Source organism: Martes martes (genome assembly GCF_963455335.1).
Source record: "Martes martes genome assembly, chromosome: Y".
Lineage (NCBI taxonomy): Eukaryota > Metazoa > Chordata > Mammalia > Carnivora > Mustelidae > Martes > Martes martes.
Window position 1 is genome coordinate 19,473,251 of NC_137907.1, and position 21,068 is coordinate 19,494,318.

The 21,068-nt window shown below is 39.1% G+C and overlaps 1 protein-coding gene across 1 annotated transcript in view; it reads left to right on the forward strand.

Moving 5' to 3' along the window:
- The window catches only part of LOC308337756 (lysine-specific demethylase 6A-like), a 202,466-nt gene that overhangs the window by 34,423 nt on the left and 146,975 nt on the right, over positions 1-21,068 (forward strand). Inside the window, exon 4 of the mRNA XM_080795939.1 lies at positions 17,743-17,792. Coding sequence (XP_080652065.1) covers positions 17,743-17,792 — 50 coding nt within the window. The remainder of the gene's footprint in view (positions 1-17,742; positions 17,793-21,068) is intronic.

Consider the following 21,068-nt stretch of genomic DNA (forward strand, 5'->3'; position numbering starts at 1 on the left):
TGCTGATCTCTTCCCTAAATGCCATCATAGACACACCTGTAATAGAACACATCATAGAGACACCTAATGGTATTTTACCTCCTCTCTGGGCATCCATGAAGTTCATAAAGTTGATGCATAGAGTTGATGATCTTAAGTGCTGTCTAGGTTGTCTTATTTTTTCTTGTATCAATTTGGGTAAATTGTGTCCCAGAATTTATTCATTTCATCCAGGTTATCAAATTTACGAGTATAGAGTCCTACTATTTCTTTTTTCTTATGTTTAAGGACATTCACTCTGTAGTATGTCTCTCTTTAATTTTTTATGTTAATCCTTTCTGTTTGTGTTCTCTTTTTCCCTAGGTAGCCTTGTTAAAGGCCCGTCTGTTCTATTATTCTTCTTAAAGAACTACCTTTTGGCTTTGTTGATTTTGGTTTTTGTCTATTGATTTCCAGTTTTCAGTTTCATTCTCACTGTTTTTTTTCTTAAGCTTGCTTTGGATTTAATTTGCTTTTCTTTTCTAGTTTTGTCTTTCAATGATTGATTTTAGATAATTACTAATATATGCATTGATTGCTTCACTGCTAAATTCTACTTTTGCTGCATCTCACAGATTTTCAGCAGTTGTATTTTTTATTTCATTTAATTTCAAAATAATTTTGTATTTCTCTTGAGAAATCTCAAAAACTTTCTTCTTGGATTCATGTATTACTTAGAAGTATATTAATTCCCATATAACTTGCTTTTTTGCAACTATCTTTGTGTTGTTGATTTTTTAAAAATTTCTTTATGGTCTTATAAGTTTGTGGGTTTTTTTTGTGTTTTCTGGTCCAGAACGTGGTCTGTCTTGGTGAAATTTCCTTGTGAGCTTGAGAAGAATGTGTATTTTCCTATTGTTAAGTGAAGTAGTTCATAGATAATCCGTGATATCCAGTTGATTGATGGTGTTGCTGAGTTTAACTGTATTCTTGCTGAATTTTTTCTCTGTTGGATCAGTCCAATTTGGTGTATGGGTTTTGAAGTCTCCAACTGTGTGGATACATGTATAATACCCTTTATAGAAATTATTTCTAGAAGTTCATAGATTTCAATGCTTTGAATGCTTGGTAGGTAAGCTAATCTATATATTAATATTAATACTTACCTTTATGAATTTCTTTTTTTTTTTAAGATTTTACTGATTTATTAGAGAGAGAGACACAGGGAGAGAGGGGAACACAAGCAGAGGGAGTGGGAGAGGGAGAAGCAGGCTCCCCACTGAGCAGGGAGCCAGATTTCGGGCTCAATCTCAGGACCCTGGGATCATGACCTGAGCCAAAGGCAGAGGCTTAATGACTGAGCCACCCAGGAGTCCCTCCTTTTTATTTTAGATGTCTTTACATTTAAAGTAGGTTTCTTTAATGTAGTTGGTTCTTGGGTTTTGATCCATTCTTAAAATCTGTCTTGATACAGGAAAGATGTTAGGGTTTGGCATCGACGGCAAGAAAGAATTCTTGAGACAAAGGTGGTTTTATTAAAGCATGGGAACAGGACCCAGGGACAAAGATCTACACTGGGGTCATGAGGAGTGGCGCCACCTACACATTGTATACTTTCAAGTTGGGAGGGTTTAGGGACCAAACTTCCAAAGTTTTTAGGAAATAAGGTTTTCAAGACCTTGAAGGGGCTAGCTATTGTTAGGAAATGGTCATTTATTACTGTTGAGTAAACAAACACTCAGTCATGAGACCCTTCAGATGAATATCAGTGGGTCATATACTTGGGGAATGATTGCCAACATGTCTCTTAGAGGGTAGAGATAAAAGAAGTTTCCAAAGGATTTTTTTTTTTTAAAGATTTTACTTGAGAAAGAGGAGAGTGAGCAAGCACGAGTGGGGTGAGGGGCAGAGGGAGAAGCAGACTCCCTGCTGAGCAGGGAGCCCATCCAGGGGCTTGAGTCCTTCTGGGATCATGACCTGGAGCTGAAGGAAGCCACTTAACTGACTGAGCTACCCAGATGCCCTTCCAAAGGATTTTTGTGTGTTGAGGTAGATTTACAGGATCCTGGGGGTTGGGATAATGTTAAGCTAAAACTGCCTTTGACTTTAACAATTCATTAACATCAGAGATAGCTGAACTCCCACAGGAATGTTCTCTGCCTGTTTCAAGGACTTGTCAGTGGGCTTTGGCAGGAATTTAATTTTTTTTGTTTTGCCTCTGTTTCCCATATCATTAATTTGTGCTTTTAGACCAGTAATGTTCATAATAGTTATTTTTTAAAATTAACATAAAATGTATTACTTGTACATAGTAATTTGTGCATAATACCTGTACATTGTACAGGTCTGTGAATCATCAGTCTTACATAATTCACAGCACTCACCATAGCACATACCCTCCCCAATGCCCATCACCCCACCTCCTCATCACCCCCCTCCTCATCATCCCCCCCCCCCCCCCAGCAGTCCTCAGTTTGTTTCCTGAGGTTGAGTCTTTTATGGTTTGTCTCCTTCTCTGGTTTGTATTGTTTCATTTTTTCATCTCTTCTCCTATGATCCTCCATCTTTTTTCTCAAATTCACAAATCTGTGAGATCCACTGATAATTGTCATTCTCTGATTGACTTATCTCGCTTAGCATAATACCCTTTAGTTCCATCCATGTGCCTTGCAAATGGCACTTGGGTGTATTATGTTCCATTGATCTGTGTGACTTGTTTTTGTGCCAGTATCATACTGTCTTGATGGTGAAAGCTTTGTAATAGAACTTGAAGTCTGGAATTGTGATGCCATCAGCTTTGGTTTTCTTTTTCAGCATTTCTCAGGTTATTTGGGGTCTTTTCTGGTTCCATATAAATTTTAGGATTATTTGTTCCATTTCTGTGAAAAAAGTAATATGTAGGTTGTTCTAGGTAGCATAGACATTTTCACAATATTTGTTCTTCCAGGGCACCTGGGTGGCTTAGTCATTAGGCGTCTGCCTTTGGCTTAGGTCATGATCCCAGAATTCTGGCATCAAGTCTTGCATCTGGCTCCCTCCTCAGTCAGTGGAAGCCTGCTTCTCTCCCTTTGCTCCTCCCCCTGCTTATGTGCTCTGTCTTGCTGTCTCTTTCTCTGTCAAATAGATAAAATCTTAAAAAAAAATTATTAAAAAAATTTTGTTCTTCCAAACCATGAGCATTGAACGTTTTTCCATTTTTTGTGTCTTCCTTCCAATTTCTTTAATAAAGTGTTTTATAGTTTTCTGAGTACAGATCCTTTGCCTCTTTGGTTAGGTTTATTCCTAGGTATCTTACGGTTTTGGGTATAGTTGTAAGTGGGATTGACTCCTTAATTTCTTTCTTCTGTCTTGGTGGTGTATAGAAAGGCAACTGATTGCTGTGCATTCTTATATCCTGCCACTTTGTTGAATTCCTGTATGAGTTCTAGCAGTTTTGGAGTGGAGTTTTCTGGGTTTTCCACAGGAAGTTTCTTATCATCTACGAAGAGTGAGAGTTTGACTTCTTTGCTGATTGGGATCCCTTTTGTTTTCTTTTTGTTGTCTGATTGCTGAGGCTAGGACTTCTAGTACTATGTAGAATAGCAGTGGTGATAGTGGACATCCCTGCCCTGTTCCTGACCTTAGGGAAAAGCTCTCAGTTTTTCTCCATTGAGAATGGTATTCGCATGATTTCATGGATGGCTTTGATGATACTGAGGTATGTACCCGCTGTCCCTACACTTTGAAGAGTTTTAATTAAAGGATGCTGTACTTTGTCTGAGCTTCTTATGTCTATTGAGAGGATCATATGGTTCTTGTCCTTTCCTTTATTAATGTATTGTATCACATTGGTTCATTTGCTGATGTTGAACCAACGTTGCAGCCCTGGAATAAATCCCACTTGGTTGTGGTGAATAATCCTTCTATAAGTTTTTAAAAATTTTTTATTTATTTGACAGAGATCACAAGTAGGCAGAGAGGTAGGCAGAGAGAGAGGGGGAGGCAGTCTCCCTGCTGAGCAGAGAGGCTCATTCAGGGCTCAATCCCAGGACCCTGGGATCATGACCTGAGCCTAAGGCAGAGGCTTTAACCCACTGAGCCACCCAGGCACCCTGAGTAATCCTTTTAATGTACTGTTGAATCCTATTGTCTGATATTTTGGTGAGACTTTTAGCATCTGCGTTCATCAAGGATATTGGTCTGTAATTCTCCTTTTTGATGGGGTGTTTGTCTGGCTTTGGGATCAAGGTAATGCTGGCCTCAAAAAATGAGTTTGGAATTTTTCCTTCCATTTCTATTTTTTGGAACAGTTTCAAAAGAATAGGTATTTTTCTTTATGTTTTATGTTTTATTTTGTTTATTTATTCATTTTTAAAATATTTTATTTAGTTTTGTGAGAAAGAGAATGTGAGTGAGCATGAGCAGGGGGAAGGATAGAGGGAGAAGCAGACTCCCTGCTGAGCAGGGAGCCTGATGCAGAACTCAATCCCAGGACCCTGAGATCATGACCTGAGCTAAAGGCAGGCCCTTAAACAACTGAGCCACCCAAGTGCCCAATTCTTTTTTAAATGTTTGGTAGAATTTGGCTGGGAAGCCATCTGGCCCTGCCTGGGCTCTTGTTGATTGGGAGATTTTTGATTACTGCTTAAAGTTCCTTGCTGGAACTTTTCTGTTTCTTCCTAGTTCAGTTTTAGTAGTTTATATGTCTCTAGAAATGCATCCATTTCTTCCAGATTGTCTAATTTGTTGGCATACAGGTGCTCAAAATATGTTCTTATAATTGTACTTCTTAGGTATTGGTTGTGATCTCTCTTCTTTAATTCATGATTTTATTTATTTGAATCCTTTCTCTTTTTATATTGGATAAGTCTGGCCAGCAGTTTATCAGTCTTATTCTTTCAAAGAACCAGCCCCTAGTTTCATTGGTCTGTTCTGTTCATCTTTTGGTTTCTTTTTATTGATTCCTGCTCAAATCATTATTATTTCCTTTCTCCTGCAAGGTTTAGGCTTTATTTATTGTTCTTTCTTCAGCTCTTTATGTATAGGGTTAGATGGTATATTTGAGACCTTTCTTGTTTCTTCAGAAAGGCTTGTATTGCTGTGTCCTTCTCTCTTAGGACTGCCTTTGCTTTATCCCAAAGATTTTGAACAGTTGTGATTTCATTTTCATTTTTCCATGAGTTTTAAAAATTCTTTAACTTCTTGGTTGACCCATTCATTCTTTAGTAGGATGCTCTTTAGCCTCCGTGTATTTGAGTTCTTTCCAACTTTCCTCTTGTGATTGAGTTTGAGTTTCAAAGCATTGTGGTCTGAAAATATGCCAGGAATGATCCCAGTCTTTTGGTACCAGTTGAGACTGGATTTGTGATCCAGGATGTGATCTATTCTGGAGAATGTTCCATGTGCACTAGAGAAGAATGTGTATTCTGTTGCTTTGGGATGGAATGTTCTGAATATATTTGTGATGTCCATCTGGTCCAGTGTGTCATTTAAGGCCTTTATTTCCTTGTTGATCTTTTGCTTGGATGATCTGTCCATATCAGTGAGGGGGGTGTTAAAGTCCCCTACTGTTATTGTATTATTGTCGATGTATTTCTTTGATTTTGTTATTAATTGGCTTATGTAATTGGCTACTCTCATGTTAGGGGTATATGTGTTTACAATTGTCAGATCTTCTTGTTGGCTAGAGTCTGTAAGTATGATACAGGGCCCTTCCTCATCTCTTATTATATATAGTCTTTGGTTTTTAAAATCTAATTTGTCTCATATTAGGATTGCCACCCCAGCTTTCTTTTGAAGTCCATTAGCATGGTAAATGGTTTTCCACCCCTCACTTTAAATATGGAGGTGTCTCTGGATCTAAAATGAGTCTTGCAGATTGCATATCAATGGGTTTTGCTTTTTTATCCAGTCTGATACCCTGTGTCTTTTGATTGGGGTATTTAGTCCATTTACATTCAGGGTAACTATTGAGAGATACTAATTTAGTGCCATTTTATTGCCTGTAAGGTGACTGTTACGGTAGATTGTCTCTGGTCCTTTCTGGTCTGTATTACTTTTGGCCTCTCTCTTTGCTTAGAGGACCCCATTCAATAAATTTTGTAGGGCTGGTTTGGAGTTTGCAAATTCTTTTAGTTTCTGTTTGTCCTGGAAGCTTTTTTTTTACCCCCCCAAAGATTTTATTTATTTATTTGGCAGAGAGAGATCACAAGCAGGCAGAGAGGCAGGCAGAGAGAGAGGAGGAAGCAGGCTTCCCGCCGAGCAGAGAGCCCGATGCGGGGCTCGATCCCAGGACCCTGGGATCATGACCCGAGCCGAAGGCAGAGGCTTTAACCCACTGAGCCACTCAGGCGCCCCATGTCCTGGAAGCTTTTTATCATTCCTTCTATTTTCATTGACAGCCTAGCTGGATAAAGTATTTTTGGCTGCATATTCTTCTCATTTAGCACCCGAATATATCATGCCAGTCCTTTCTGGCCTGCCAGGTCTGTGCGGATAGGTCCACTGCCAATCTAATGTTCTATCCTTTTAGTGACAAGCCTCTTGTCCCTAGCTGCTTTCAGAATATTCTCTTTGTCTCTGAGAATTGTAAGCTTCATTATTTTTTTTTAAGATTATTTTTTTATTTTTTTATTTATTTGACAGAGAGAGAGAGATTACAAGTAGGCAGAGAGGCAGGCAGAGAGAGAGAGGGGGAAGCAGGCTCCCTGCCGAGCAGAGAGCCCGATGCGAGGATCGATCCCAGGACCCTGGGATCATGACCTGAACCGAAGGCAGAGGCCCCAACCCACCAAGCCATCCAGGCGCCCGTAAGCTTCATTATTATATGTCAGGGTGTTGAATCTATTTTATTGATTTTAAGGGCGCTTTCTGTGTCCTTGGACTTTGATGCCTGTTTTGTTCCCCATATTAGGGAAGTTCTCTACTATAATTCACTCCAGTATACCTTCTGCTCCTCTCTTTTTTTTCATCTATGATCCCAGTTATTCTAACACTTTGGCTTTATGGTATAACTTATCTTTAGGATTCTTCCCTCGTGATCCAGTAGTTGTTTATCTTTTTCTCAGCTCTTTATTCTTCATCTTCTGTATTTGGTCTTCTGTATCACTGATTCTCTCTTCTGCCTGATTTATCCTAGCAATTAGAGCCTCCATTTTTTTTTTTAAGGGCCTCCATTTTTATTGGACCTCATTAATAGCCTGTTTGATTTGGACTTGGTTGATTTTTTTTTTTTTTCTCCTGAAAGCGATTCTCTAGTGTCTTCTATGCTTTTTTCAAACCCAGCTTGTATCTTTATAATTATTGTGAACATAAGTTCCAGCATCTTACAAAGGTCTGTATTGATTAGGTTCCTGGCAGGTGCCTCTTGTTCTAACTTTTGAGGTGAATTTTTCTGTTTTGTCATTTTGTTGGGAGAACAGATGAACAAAGAGAACAAAATGCTGAAAGGGTAACAATGACCCCAAAGAAGGAGACCTGAAACTGGGGCAGGGGGAAGAAGAGGGGAAAGGAATATGATCAGGCTGGTGAACAGAACAGAGCCACCATACACTAGATTTGGATGTATTTTGGTCTGTTGGAAGAAACTTCATCCCAAAATTTTAAAGAAAGAAAAACATATATATATATATATATTATATACACACACAAAAATAAGGTTAAATACAATGAAGGGATGGAATATAACAGTAAAAACGGAAATTAAAATTTTAAAAAAGTAATTGATAAGTTGGTTGGAAAAGGAAAGAAGAAAAATTTAAAAAAGAGAGAATGTGCTCAGGTGAATAGAACAAAGCCAGACTCTGAATTTTGGGTATATTTTCATCTGTTAGAAGAAACTGCATCCCAGAGTGTGAAAGAAAGAGAAACAATATATATACACACACACTTATATATGTATATATGTGTATATAGATATACAAAAATAAGGTTGAATACAATGAAGGGATAGAATATGACTGTACAAAATGAAAGCTAAAGTTTTTAAAAAAGGAATTGATAAGTTGGTTGAAAAAGAAAAGAATAATTCAAAAAGAAAAATTGAAAAAAAAAGAAAATTTTAAAAATTAAAGTTGAATCATGGGGAATCATGGGGAAAGGGCCATGAATTCTATGTGCTGTATTGCCCTAGCCCTGGATTTTGCAGTTCTCATTCATCAGTAGCTTGGTCTTGGCTGGATATTCTTGCCGATCTGGGGAGGAACCTGTTGCTTTGATTCTCAAACATCTTTGCCCCAGGCATCATGACTCTGCCCTTGCCAGGCTATGTAATCCGCTCGGGTTTGCTCTCTGTAGCTTTCCTTCCCTGAAGGCTTTTCCACGCAGCTTTTAGGATGAGAATGAAAATGGTGGCCTCCTAGTCTCTCGCCTCAGAGTAGCCCAGAGGTTGGGGTCCTACTCCTCAGTGAACCCTGAGAGAAAAGCAGTTAGTCTCCCTGGTCTCTGTCTGCGCTCTTTATTCCCCTGGCCTGTAAGCGAGCGATTCTGTCTCAGGCACACAGCCCTGTTTGAAGTCTCCAAACCAAAGAGGCTCCTGCAACACTCTCCCTCCCACTCCTTCTGTGGGAGGAAAGAGGGGTTCTCCCCTGTCCTGCCATTTGTTGGACCCCGCTTAAACAGCAGTGGCCCAGCTGTGCTAGAAATCACGGTTTATGGCAACTGCGAGCTGAGAGCCCATTCGTCAGCTCACTCTTTTCAGTCGGCTTCCCTGCTCCAATATGTGGGTGCTCTCCTACACTCAGGCACCCGTCTTCCTGTGATCCTGAGGATCCTGAGACCTCACTGTACCAGCAGTGGTTCCACCTCCCACTTAGTCAGCTGAGCAACATTCCTCACCAGAGCAGACTCCTATAAGTTGCAGTTTTGTGCCTTGCTACTCTGTCACTTGGCTGACGCAGGCTCCTTCCCTCTGCCCCGTGGTCTGTCTTCCCATGTGTCATCTCAGATTCACACCTCCTACCCTGCAGAAAATGATCGCTCTTCTGTTCATAGAGTTGCTGGTATTTTTTTCTTTGTTCTCCAGCTGAGTTCGTAGGTTTTCAGAATGGTTTCATAGCTATTTAGATGAATTCCTGGGACCAGACAAGATTTAGGTCTCCTACTCCTCCGCCATCTTGGACTCTTGGGGGTGTAATTGTTATTGATACGGTTAGATTAATAGCTGCCATATTTGTTATTTGTCTTTTTTTTAAAAAAAGATTTATTTATTTATTTACTTATTTGTCATAGAGAGAGAGATCACAAGTAGGCAGAGAGGCAGGCAGCGGGGGGAGCAGACTCCCTGCTGAGCAGAGAGCCTAATGCGGGGCTCAATCCCAGGACTCCGAGGTCATGACCTGAGCTGAAGGCAGAGGCTTAACTTGCTGAGCCATCCAGGCACCCTGTTTTTTTGTCTTTATTGCCCTTATTCTTTGTTCTTATTTTTGTCTTCCATTCTTTTGCCTTTTCTGATTATAAATGATTGCATTTTTTCTGCTTTTTTACCAGTATTTTTTTAAAAAGATTTTATTTATTTTATAGAGACAGTGAGAGAAGGAATACCAGCAGGGGAAGTGGAAGAGGTGAGAATCAAGCTGAACAGGGAGCTCAATGTGGGTCTTGATCCCAAGACCTTGGGATCATGACCTAGCCGAAGGCAGACATTCAACAACTGAGCCACCAGGCACCCTCTTTTTTTAATTTTTAATTTTTTATTAACATATAATGTATTGTTTGCCCTGGGGGGACAGGTCTGTGAATTGTCAGGCTTACACATTTCACAGCATTCACCATAGCACATACCATGCCTAGTGTCCATAAGCCAACCACCCTCTCCCTACGCCCCTACACCCGGCAATGCTCAGTTTGTTTTGTGAGACTGAGAGTCCGTTATGGTTTGTCTCCCTCCTGATCCCATTTTGTTTCATTTTTTTCCCTTCCCTCAAACCCCCCACTTTGCCTCTCAAATTCCTCATATCAGGGAGATCATATGATGATTGTCTTTCTCTGAATGACTGATTTCGCTCAGCATAATACCCTCGAGTTCCATCCACATCATGGCAAATGGCAAGATTTCATTTCTTTTGATGGCTGCATAGTATTCCATTGTCTATATACACCACATCTTCTTTATCCATTCATCTGCTGATGGACATCTAGGTTCTTTCCATAGTTTGGCTATTGTGGACATTGCTGCCATAAACATTGGGGTACATGTGCCCTTTCGGATCACTACGTTTGTATCTTTAGGGTAAATACACAGTAGTGCCATTGCTGGGTCTTAGGGAACTTTTTGAGGAACCTCCATATTGTTTTCCAGAGTGGCTGCACCAGCTTGCATTCTCACCAACAGTGCAGGAGGGTTCCCCTTTCTCCACATCCTCGCCAGCATCTGTCGTTTCCTGACTTGTTAATTTTAGCCATTCTGACTGGTGTGAGGTGGTATCTCATTGTGGTTCTGATATGTATTTCCCTGATGCCGAGTGATGTGGAGCATTTTTTCATGTGTCTGTTGGCCATTTGGATGTCTTCTTTGCAGAAATGTCTGTTTATATCCTCTGCCATTTCTTAATTTGATTATTTGTTCTTTGGGTGTTGAGTTTGATAAGTTCTTTATAGATTTTGGATACTAGCCAGGTACCCCTCTTAACCACTTCTTTTTTTTTTTTTTTTCTCTCTTAATCACTTCTTAAAAAAATGTTTTGAAATGTCTACCCTAGAGTAATCAGTATAAATTTAGTTACACACACACATATATACACACACACACACACAAACACACACATATATATACATATATATATAGGCAGTCTCCAGTTTACTCTGGTTTGATTTAAGATTTTTTGTCTTTGTAATGGTATGAAAAATAATACGCATTTAAATAGAAGGTGTATTTGAATTTTGAACTTGGATCTTTTCCCAGACTAGTGCTATATGGAAATGATGTGATGTGGGTTTCTGAGCCAATGGTCAGAGATTTTTGAGATTTTTTTTTGGTACAAAAAGGTGTTTTTATTCAAATATGGGGCAGGATCGTAGGGCAGAAAGAACTGGGATTGTAAGTGACTGATTATATACTCTCTAAATTGGGAGGGGTAGAGATAAAGGGAGTTTCTAAAAGGATTGTCATATGTTAAAGAAGATTTACAGGATCCTGGAGGTCTGGCTATTATCCAGCAAACATTACTTTCTGCCTCTAGCAAAGCATTAATTTTAAGGCAGTTGCTGGAGCTTCTTGAGGAGGAGCTCTCTTTCTGAGGTGTTCGTTGCTGGGGTGTAAGTTGTAAGGAAATGTAATTTTATCTACGTTTCTTTTGCCTTTGGTCTTCTCTTCAATAAGATCCTTTCATGTGCCTCTGGGCCACTGCAGTTCTTACAAAATGATAACTTCTTTCTCTACTCAGTACCATTTACCAAATACAACAAACAGCATTTGATGATGAGCAGGTAATTTATTCAGTGGCCAGAGAATGGGAGAAGAGGAGCTCATGTTGTAAATGCACCTTTTTTTTTTTTTTAATTTTGTCTATTTATTTGACAGAGACACAATGAGAGAGGGAACACAAGCAGGAGGAGTGGGAAAGGGAGAAGCTAACTCCTTGCTGAGCAGGGGCCCAAAGTGGGACTTGATTCTAGGACCCTGGGATCATAACCTGAGCTGAAGGCAGACGGTTAACAACTGAGCCACCCAGGCACCTTTTTGAGTAGGTCTCATGGTTGGGGTTTTGGGTTAGGGTGATTTAGGGACTGGTATGGAAGTTGACCTAAGGTCATGACCTAGAGAAACAATTTGGGATTAGAATCAAGAGTGTGACCTCTTTTCTTCCTTAAGTGGATGCAGTTTGGTTCTGTTATGTTAATGGTACTGTTATGTTACTGGTACATTTTTGTTACTACAGTTAGATGGTAATAATCTGGAGGAAGGTCATCAGGCATATGAATAGGATAAAACTGAAAAGTGGATAAACATGTTTTTTTGAAGGTGTTTGGAGCTTGTCATTTCTGGCACCAGTTTCTGCTAAGTATCACATGGAGCAGGGCTGGAAAACCTAGATTACTGTGGCTTGTTTAGAGCTTTTTTTTTTTTTTAAATTTTTTTTTTTTTTTAATTTATTTATTTGTTAGAGAGAGAGAGAGAGAGCGAGCACAGGCAGACAGAGTGGTAGGCAGAGGCAGAGGGAGAAGCAGGCTCCCTGCCGAGCAAGGAGCCCGATGTGGGACTCGATCCCAGGACGCTGGGATCATGACCTGAGCCGAAGGCAGCCGCTTAACCAACTGAGCCACCCAGGCGTCCCTGTTTAGAGCTTTTTAAAAAGTGAGTCTCTGGGGACGCCTGGGTGGTTCAGTTGGTAAAAGACTAATTTCGGCTCAGGTCATGATCCTGAAGTCCAAGGCTCGAGTCTGCATCAGGCTCCCTACTCGGTGGTGAGTCTGCTTTTTCCTCAGACCCTCCCGCCTCGTACTCTCTCTCATTCCCTGTCTCTCAAATAAATACATCTTAAAAAAAAAAAAAAAAAAAGGTGAGCCTCTGGTGAACATAGCAAGCCACATATTCTAATAAGTCATGAGATCATGAGGGTAAACGGCCAGTATACCAACAACCTTTCTATACCCATGTAATGATTGCAATCATCTGTTTTTTCATTATGATATTCAATAAATTATTTGAGGTATTCAGCACTTTGTTATAGATCCCATTTTTTTTTAAAGCAGTTCATGACCCTGATATCAAGACCTGAGCTGGATATAGATTGAACACTTAACTAACTGAGCCACCAGGCACCCCTCAGCTTTTTATTATAAAATAGGCATTGTGCTAGATTTTGCCCAACTTCATAAAGGCTAATGTGAGTGTTCTGAGCTCATGTAAGGTAGGCTAGGCTAAGCTATTATGTAGGGCAGTTGGTTATATTAAATGGGTTTTCCATTTATAATAGTTTCAACTTACAGTGGGATTATTAAACATAACTCTGTAAGTTGAAACATATCTGTTTTATGTATGTTTATATGAGACGTACAAAACGTAATAAAAAACACAGGTTGGTATTTTGAATGGTTATCTTTTAGACCAGCTAGTAAGAAAAATAAGTTTTAATTTTACATTTACTTATTTTCCTTTGTGATTTCTTCATGTAGTTTGGCGTTTTGGACTTGTATTGTTTTCTTCTTTGTAAGAACTTCTTTTAAAAATATGTATATACGTGTGTGTGTGTGTGTGTGTATTTGGTAAGGCAGCTCTCTGTTAGCAATTTCCCTCATGTTTGCTTCTTTGAGAAGGTATTTTTTTTTTTTTTTAAAGAGAGAGTGTGCACAAACATGCAAGCAAGGGGAAGTTTAGAGAAGGTTATGAAAAAAGAATCCTAAGCAGGCCCCATGTCCACCTGGATCAACCCTGTAACCCTGAGATCATGAGCCATCCATGTGCCCCTCCTTCACTTTTAAGTGATAATTTTGCTTTAGGTTGGCTTTCTCCCCTCTCCCCCAGAATTTAAGTATTCTGCTCCCATCTTCTGAGAGTTTGAATAATTCTTTTCATTGCTTTTCTGTAGGAAAGGTGTTTTTTCTCCCTTTAGTTTCTGGATTGCTTTTAAAAAATCTTTTTGGGACACCTAGGTGGCTCAGATGGTTAAGCGTTTGCCTTTGGCTCAGGTCATGATCCCAGGGTCCTGACTGGATCAAATCCTTCATCGGGCTCCCTGCTCAGCGGAGAGTTTGCCTCTGCCTCTGCCTCTCCCCTTGCTTGTGCTCTCTCTCTCAAATGATTAAAAGTCTTTAAAAAAAAATAATCTTTTAGTTTCTCTTGTTTAAAAATGATACGCCATGGGACACCTGGGTGGCTCAGTTGGACATCTACCTTAGGTTCAGGTGCCATGGGACAGCTCGGTGGCTCAGTTGGTTGAGCATCTGTGTTCGGGTCAGGTCGTGATCCCAGTGTCCTGGGATCGAGTTCCACATTGGGCTCTTCCTCAGCAGGGAATCTGCTTGTCCCTCTCCCTCTGCCTCTACCCTCTGCTCGTGCTCGCTCTCTCTTTCTCTCTCTCACTCCGTGTATCTCAAATAAAAAAATAAATAAAGTCTTTAAAAAATAAAAGTAATATGCCTAAATTACTTTTGCCTTTGGACATTTTTCCTCCTTGGTGTTCTCTTGAGCTTCCTGGATCTGTCATTTATTTGTCTGGCATTAATTTTGGGAGAAATTCTTTGTCATTATTATTTGAAATAATTTCTTTTTTCTTCCTGTTTTACCTTCTGGTAGGCCAATTACACACTGTTCAATTTTTTTTGTAGCCCCACAGTCCTCTTATCTCCCTCTCCCTGCAGCAAATATTCCCCAGTTTTTGGTTTTTGAGGATTCTTTGATAAATTCTTTATCTCCAGTATTCTTTCCCCACCTGTATCCAGTCTACTAATAATCCCATCAGAGGCATTTTTTATTCTTGTTACAGTGTTTTTGAAGTTCAGCATTTCTTCTTGATCCTTTGTTACCATTTCTGTCTTCTCTGGTTCCATTGCCCTTCTGTTCTTGCATGCTGTTCTGTTTATGTACTAGTTATTGTTAGCATATTGTGTTGTTGAATTCCCAGTTTGATAAATCCCATATACTTTTCATTCTCCTTCTGATGCTTGTTATTTTCAGATTGTGTTTTTGCCCTTGGTATGTCTTGTAAATTTTTTCTAAAATTTAAATTAGTATATCAGTTAGAAAGAACTGCTATAAACGGTAATGTGGTAAAGTTGGGGGTGGTGAAGAGAAGTGTCTTATCAAGACTATGATTAGGTTTCACTCTTTTGTGAGCCTTTGCCTTTGTGAAGTGAATTGAATTTTTCTGTTTCTGTTTCCCCAATTAGAATAAGAGGACTGGAGTGGGCTGACTTGGGTGTTTCTCTTAAGATTTTGCTACCCTGACCTTTCCTACTAGAGCCGTTTGCTCTGGGCAGGGCAGTATATAATATGCAGTACAATGTGACTCATTGTATTTTGAATTTGGTTGTTTAGAGTTGTTTTAAAAATAAATCCTTTAAAAAAATAAAAATAAATCTTTTAGTCTTTTAGTCATTTCTTAGACATGAAATGTAGTGTATTAATGAGATAAGGATTCTTACATACACATTATTTCCAGAGCATTAAGTTTGCATACTTAAAAATTCTGATTATTTTAATTTTATGAAAGTATTTGAAAAAAGCAAGTTTAGGGTGTGTGGTTGGGTCCGTCAGCTAAGTGTCTGCCTTTGGCTCAGGTCATGACCCCAGGGTCCTGGAATTGAGTACCTCCTGGGGCTCCCTGCTCAGCTGGGAGTCTGCTTCTCCTCTGTGACTCACCCTGTCCATTACTTCTGCTCTCTCCCAGCTCTCTCAAATAGTAATAAAAAGGGAAGGAAGGAAGGAGCGAGGAAGGGGGACAAGTTTCCCTTTAGTTTTTTCTCTTCTAACTTTGTGTAATGAAGTCTATGGAAGATTTGATTTCATTTGATTTGTTTTTGAGAGAGCTTGAGCGCACTTGTGCTTGAGAGACCTTCACGGGTATGTGAGGGTGGTGGAGAACCCAAAGCAGGCTCTACCCTGGGCTCCATCTCATGACCCTCAGACCGTGGACCTGAGCTGAAATCATGAGCCAAAATCAAGAGTCTGTTGCCAAGTTGTTGAGCCACCTAGGCCCTCCCATGGAAGGAATTCAGATAATATTTACAGTTCTATTGTGAAAAATGTCTAAAATCATAAAATTTATTGTTTGAGATATGAAAATCCTTAGCATATTACACTATGTACTAGCTCTTCTTCTGGTATACTACTGATATGTCATTTTACTTGGACTTAGAGTAAAATGAACTCATTTTACTTGCCCCTCTAACTATTTTACTGTAAATGTTCCCCCTGAAGTAATTTTCAAAAAATATTTTTATTTATTTATTTATTTGACACAGAGAGAGAGAGATCACAAGTAGGCAGAGAGGCAGGCAGAGAGAGAGGAGGAAGCAGGCTCCCTGCTGAGGAGAGAGCCCGATGCGGGGCTCGATCCCAGGACCCTGAGATCATGACCCGAGCTGAAGGCAGAGGCTTTAACCCACTGAGCCACCCAGGCGCCCCCCCACCCCCCGAAGTAATTTAAGAAATAAATTTAGGGGCACCTGGGTGGCTCAGTGAGTTAATAAGCCTCTGCCTTCGGCTCAGGTCAGGATTTCAGGGTCCTGGGATCGAGCCCCACATCTGGCTCTCTGCTCAGCGGGGAGCGTGCTTCCTCCTCTCTTTCTGCCTGCCTTTCTGCCTACTTGTGATCTCTCTTTCCATCAAATAAATAAATAAAATGTTTTAAAAAATTTAAAGACTTTAAAGTACTACTGAAAATGTCAGAATTTCCTGTGTTCTTTATTTTTTAAAATTTTTATTTTTTTAAAGATTTCATTAATTTATTTGAGAGTATAATAAGCTGAGGAGAAAGGCAGGAGGGAGAAGCAAACTCCCCACTGAGCAGAGAGCTGGACGTAGGCCTCTTTCAGGACCCTGGGCCGAGCAGATGGCAGTCGCTTAACCCACTGTGTCGCCTAGGTGCCCCTTTTTAATTTACTTTAGTGTTGCCATAAATTCTAACAGGTTTATGTCACATCTCTTTTACCTTTTTACCTTCTGTGCCTTTTTTTTTTAGGGTTGGCAGAAACTGCTTCAAGTGATCCCAAACCTTTTATACCTTTGGATGGTTTAGGGAGCACGGGAATAACCCTTTTGAAATTAAATTGAAACTAGTGGTAGCTCAAGGTAATGTTGATTATATTGATGAGGGAAACAAAAGCAATAGACAAAAAGCTTAAATTAAATCTTCTTATGGCTTGCAGCCCACTGATAATCTGAAACTGCAAAGTGTGACCTTCCTCAAGGAACTTGGGGCTGCTTTAGTGCCTTCATGGTTATGTTTTATTTTTTTTTAATTTTTAATTTTAATTTTTTAAAGTTTTTATTTATTTATTTGACAGAGAGACACAGCAAGAGAGCGAACACAAGCAGGGGGAGTGGGGGAGAGGGAAAAGCAGGCTTCCCACCAAATAGGGAGCCGGATGTAGGGCTTGATCCCAAGACCCTGGGATCATGACCTGAGCTGAAGGCAGACTGGGGCACCACTCAGGTGCCCCAGTGTTTATGTTTTATTAAAGAAAAAAGTCACCTTATCTTAATAGCAGCTAGTCCCTCAAGGTCCTGAAAGTCTTCCTTCCATATTCCTTCTAGACTTAAGCTATCTCTAATCCCCAGTAATTAAAAAGACTGATATATAATCAGTCACTCCTCACAATCCCACTGCAGCTCTTTGTGCCCATGAGTCCTGTCCCAATGCTATAATAAGGTCACCTTTTTGGACCAAAAATATCTCAAGAATTCTTACCCATTTGCTCATAAACTCCAAACTGCCAAATTTCATCCATTTCAACAGAAGCATGTATGTATGTGCTTTTATTTTCTTGGGAAGTGAGTTGGATTTTTGAGGAAAAATTAGAAAATTTATTATAGTATGTAATAGGCTTAGAAAATTACCATGAGATTTGTTCCATGAGGGAAACCAACGTGATTGAAGTAATTGTCAAGACTGGACATTTATTTAAGCAAGGATAAAATCTGATAATGATTTCATATTATAATGATAATGATTGCCTGTAGATTGTTTATTTCTGTTGTGTTCATAGATAATTTTATGGTAGCCCATTAATAATAAATTGTTTGCTACTTATAGTGTGCTGAGATGCAGGCTAGAGGGACTGCTTATTAAAAATTTAAAATCTTTGTTGTGTGAATTTTCAAATGAGACATAAAAAATTCACTAATAATTACTTTTCTTTTTTCAGCATTATCTGCGTATCAGAAATACTACAGTTTACAGACTGATTACTGGAAGGTTAGTACACATTTCAGTGCCAGATTTGTTTTCTTATTTTGGGACAAATTATAAACATTGTAATGCTAAGTAATTGGAAAGAAAAGTTTATTTTCTGTAGCTGTTTTGTGTTGAAGTATCTTGTTCCTCACTGGTATTTTTGTAACATATTCTTAGTAAAAGATACTAAGTGTGGTGCTTTTTTTTTGTTGTTTTTGTTTTAAGATTTTATTTATTTATTTGACAGAAATCACAAGTAGGCAGAGAGGCAGGCAGAGAGAGAAAGAGGAGGAAGCAGGTTTCCTGCTGAGCAGAGAGCCCAATGCAGGGCTGGATCCCAGGACTTCGGATCATGACCCGAGCCAAAGGCAGAGGTTTTAACCCACTGAGCCACCCAGGTGCCCCAGTGTGGTATTTTAATAACAAAGCAAAAGCAAGGGGGATAAAATTACTATGCTTTTTTAAGTCCAGAGCTGGGAATAAATGAAGGATGGAGGATAGTTTTTTTTTTTTCCCCCCCTAAGGTGGGTGAGCTAGGCTGCCTGCTAAGCGAAAGATCCCTTATTTTTATATTTTCTCTGTGATGGGAACTTTAGAAGGTCTATTTAAATGAAGAATTAGGTGTAAGGATAAATTATCCGTTGTATTATATCCATTTAACCAGATAAACTAGTAGTAATCATTCACAGCATATGTCCTTCCAAGTATGGTATAGGAAGCTAAATAGATTGATTTTCAACAATAGTCACCATAAAGGAGGCTGGGTGGCTTATTCTAGTTGTGAAGTGGCTGCCTTCTGCTCGGGTCATGATCCCAGAGTCTGCGATTGAGCCCCACATCAGGCTCTGCTTGGTGGAAGGTCTGCTTCTTCCTCTCCCATTCCCCCTGCTTGTATTCCTCTCTCTCTGTAAAATAAATAAAATCTTAAAAAACAGGACAAAACATTAACTGTCATTATTTTATGCCATAAAATAGATGTATTTATAATATGATATAAGCCATAATCTGTTTTAGGTATAACTGCCATGAGGATTAGTTATAGATAATGTGTGCATGAATGGGCAAAATCAGTGTGTTGGTCTGTAATTTAAATAAAAATGGAATGGAAAGAAACAAAACTGAAGTCTACTTAATCCATAAATAGTCTAATAAGGTTCATTTAAATTTGTTGACTAATTTTTCTTTTGGTTGCGTATTGCAGAACTACAATTCAGTCAACCATAGAATGCATCCTTTTGAAGGTTAAAATTCAGTGTTTTGTTTTTCTTTAAAAAGATTTTATTGTTAAAATAATTTCTCCACCCAATGTGGGGCTTGAATATACAACTTCCAAATCAGGAGTTGTGTGTTCTACTGATTGAGACAGCAAGGTGTCTCATGTTTTTTAATTAATAAAGTTGTGTAACCATTACCATTGTCAATTTTAGAATATCTTCATCATATGAAAACAAAATCCTGTATTCTCTTCCCTAATCCCTCCATAACCCTTTCTCTAAGGAAACAATTTGCTGTTATGTATTTGCCTAGTTTGAACTGGTCTTTTCACTTAACGTGTTTTCAAAGTTCATCCCTACTGTAGCTTGTATAGCCAGTTCTTAGTTTTTTTTTTTTTTAAGATTTTACTCACTTTAGGGGCGCCTGGGTGGCTCAGTGGGTTGAGCCTCTGCCTTCGGCTTGGGTAATGATCTCAGGTCCTGGGATCGAGCCCCACGTCGGGCTCTCTACTCCCCTCTCAACCCCACCTACCTCTCTGCCTACTTGTGATCTCTCTCTCTCTGTCAAATAAATAAATAAAATCTTTAAAAAATATATATATATTAAAAAAAAAAGATTTTACTCACTTTAGAGATCGAATGAGCGAGATGGGGGAGGGGCAGATGGGTTGGGGGAAAGAGAGAATCTGAAGCAGACTCTGCCCGGAGTGTGGAGCTGGACTTGGGTCTTCATCTCAGGATTCTGAGATCATAACTTCACCTGAAATCAGGAGTTGGACTTAACTGACTGAGCCATCCAGATGTCCCCCAGTACTTAATTTTTTTTTTTTTTTACAAAATTTTAATTGCAGTGTAATTAATACAGAGTGTTAATGTTAATTTCAGAGGCATAGTATTGTGATTCACAATTTATGTTAGTGCTAATCAAGATAAGTGTACTCTTAATTCCCATCACCTGTTTCACCCATCCCCACTGACCCACTTGCCTTCTGGCAACCATTAGTTTGTCCTTTATAATTAAAAGTCTGTTTTTAGGTTCGTCCCTTTTTTCCCCATTTTTCATTTGTTTTGTTTCTTAAATTTCATGTATGAGTGAAACAGTACAGTGTTTGTCTTTCTCTGACTGACTTATATTGCTTAATATTATAACCTCTAGCTCCATCCATGTTGTTTCAAATGACAAGATTTTTTTTTTTAATGACTGAATAAGATTCTGTCTTATCCTTTCATTCAGTGACAAATGGGCTGCTTCCATAATTCAACCGTTGTAAATAATCGTGCAGTAAACATAGGGAGTGCATATATCCTTTTGAATTTGTGTTTTTGTATTTTTTGGTGAATACTCATTACTGAAAATACTGGATCATAGAGAGTAGTTCTGTTTTTCACATTTTGAGGAACTTCATAATGTTTTCCAGAATGGCTGTACCAGTTTGCATTCCCACCAATAGTGAAGGAGTGTTCCTTTTTTATCCACATCTTTGCCATACCTTCTTCTCTTCTGGATTTTTTATTTTAGCCATTCTGAAGGTGTGTTGTGATATCTCATTGTGGTTTTTGGGTTTTTTTTAAGAATTTTAAAAAATTAATCTCTCTGTTCCATGTGGGGCTGGGGCTCACCATCCTGAATTCAAGAATCACATGCTCCACTGACACCTAACCACATGCCCCAGTATGTCATTGTGGCTTTGATTTACATTTCCCTCTTGTTGAGTAATCTTGAGCATCTTTTCATAGGTCTGTTGGCCATCAGTCATCTTTGAAGAAATGTGTGTTCATTTCCTCTGTCCATTTTAAAAATTGAATTATTTGGGATTTTTGTTTTGTTTTTTGGTGTTGAGCTGTGTAAGTTGTTTACATATTTTGGATACTAACCCTTTATCAGAGATTTCTTTTGCAAGTATCTCCTCCCATTCAGTAGGTTCCCTTTTAGTTTTATTGTTTGTTTCCTTAGTTTTTTGTTTTTTGGTTTTTTTTTTTTAAGATTTTATTTATTTATTTGACAGACAGAGATCACAAGTAGGCAGAGAGGCGGGCAAAGAGAGAGGGGAAAGCAGGCTCCCTGCCGAGCAGGGAATGCGGG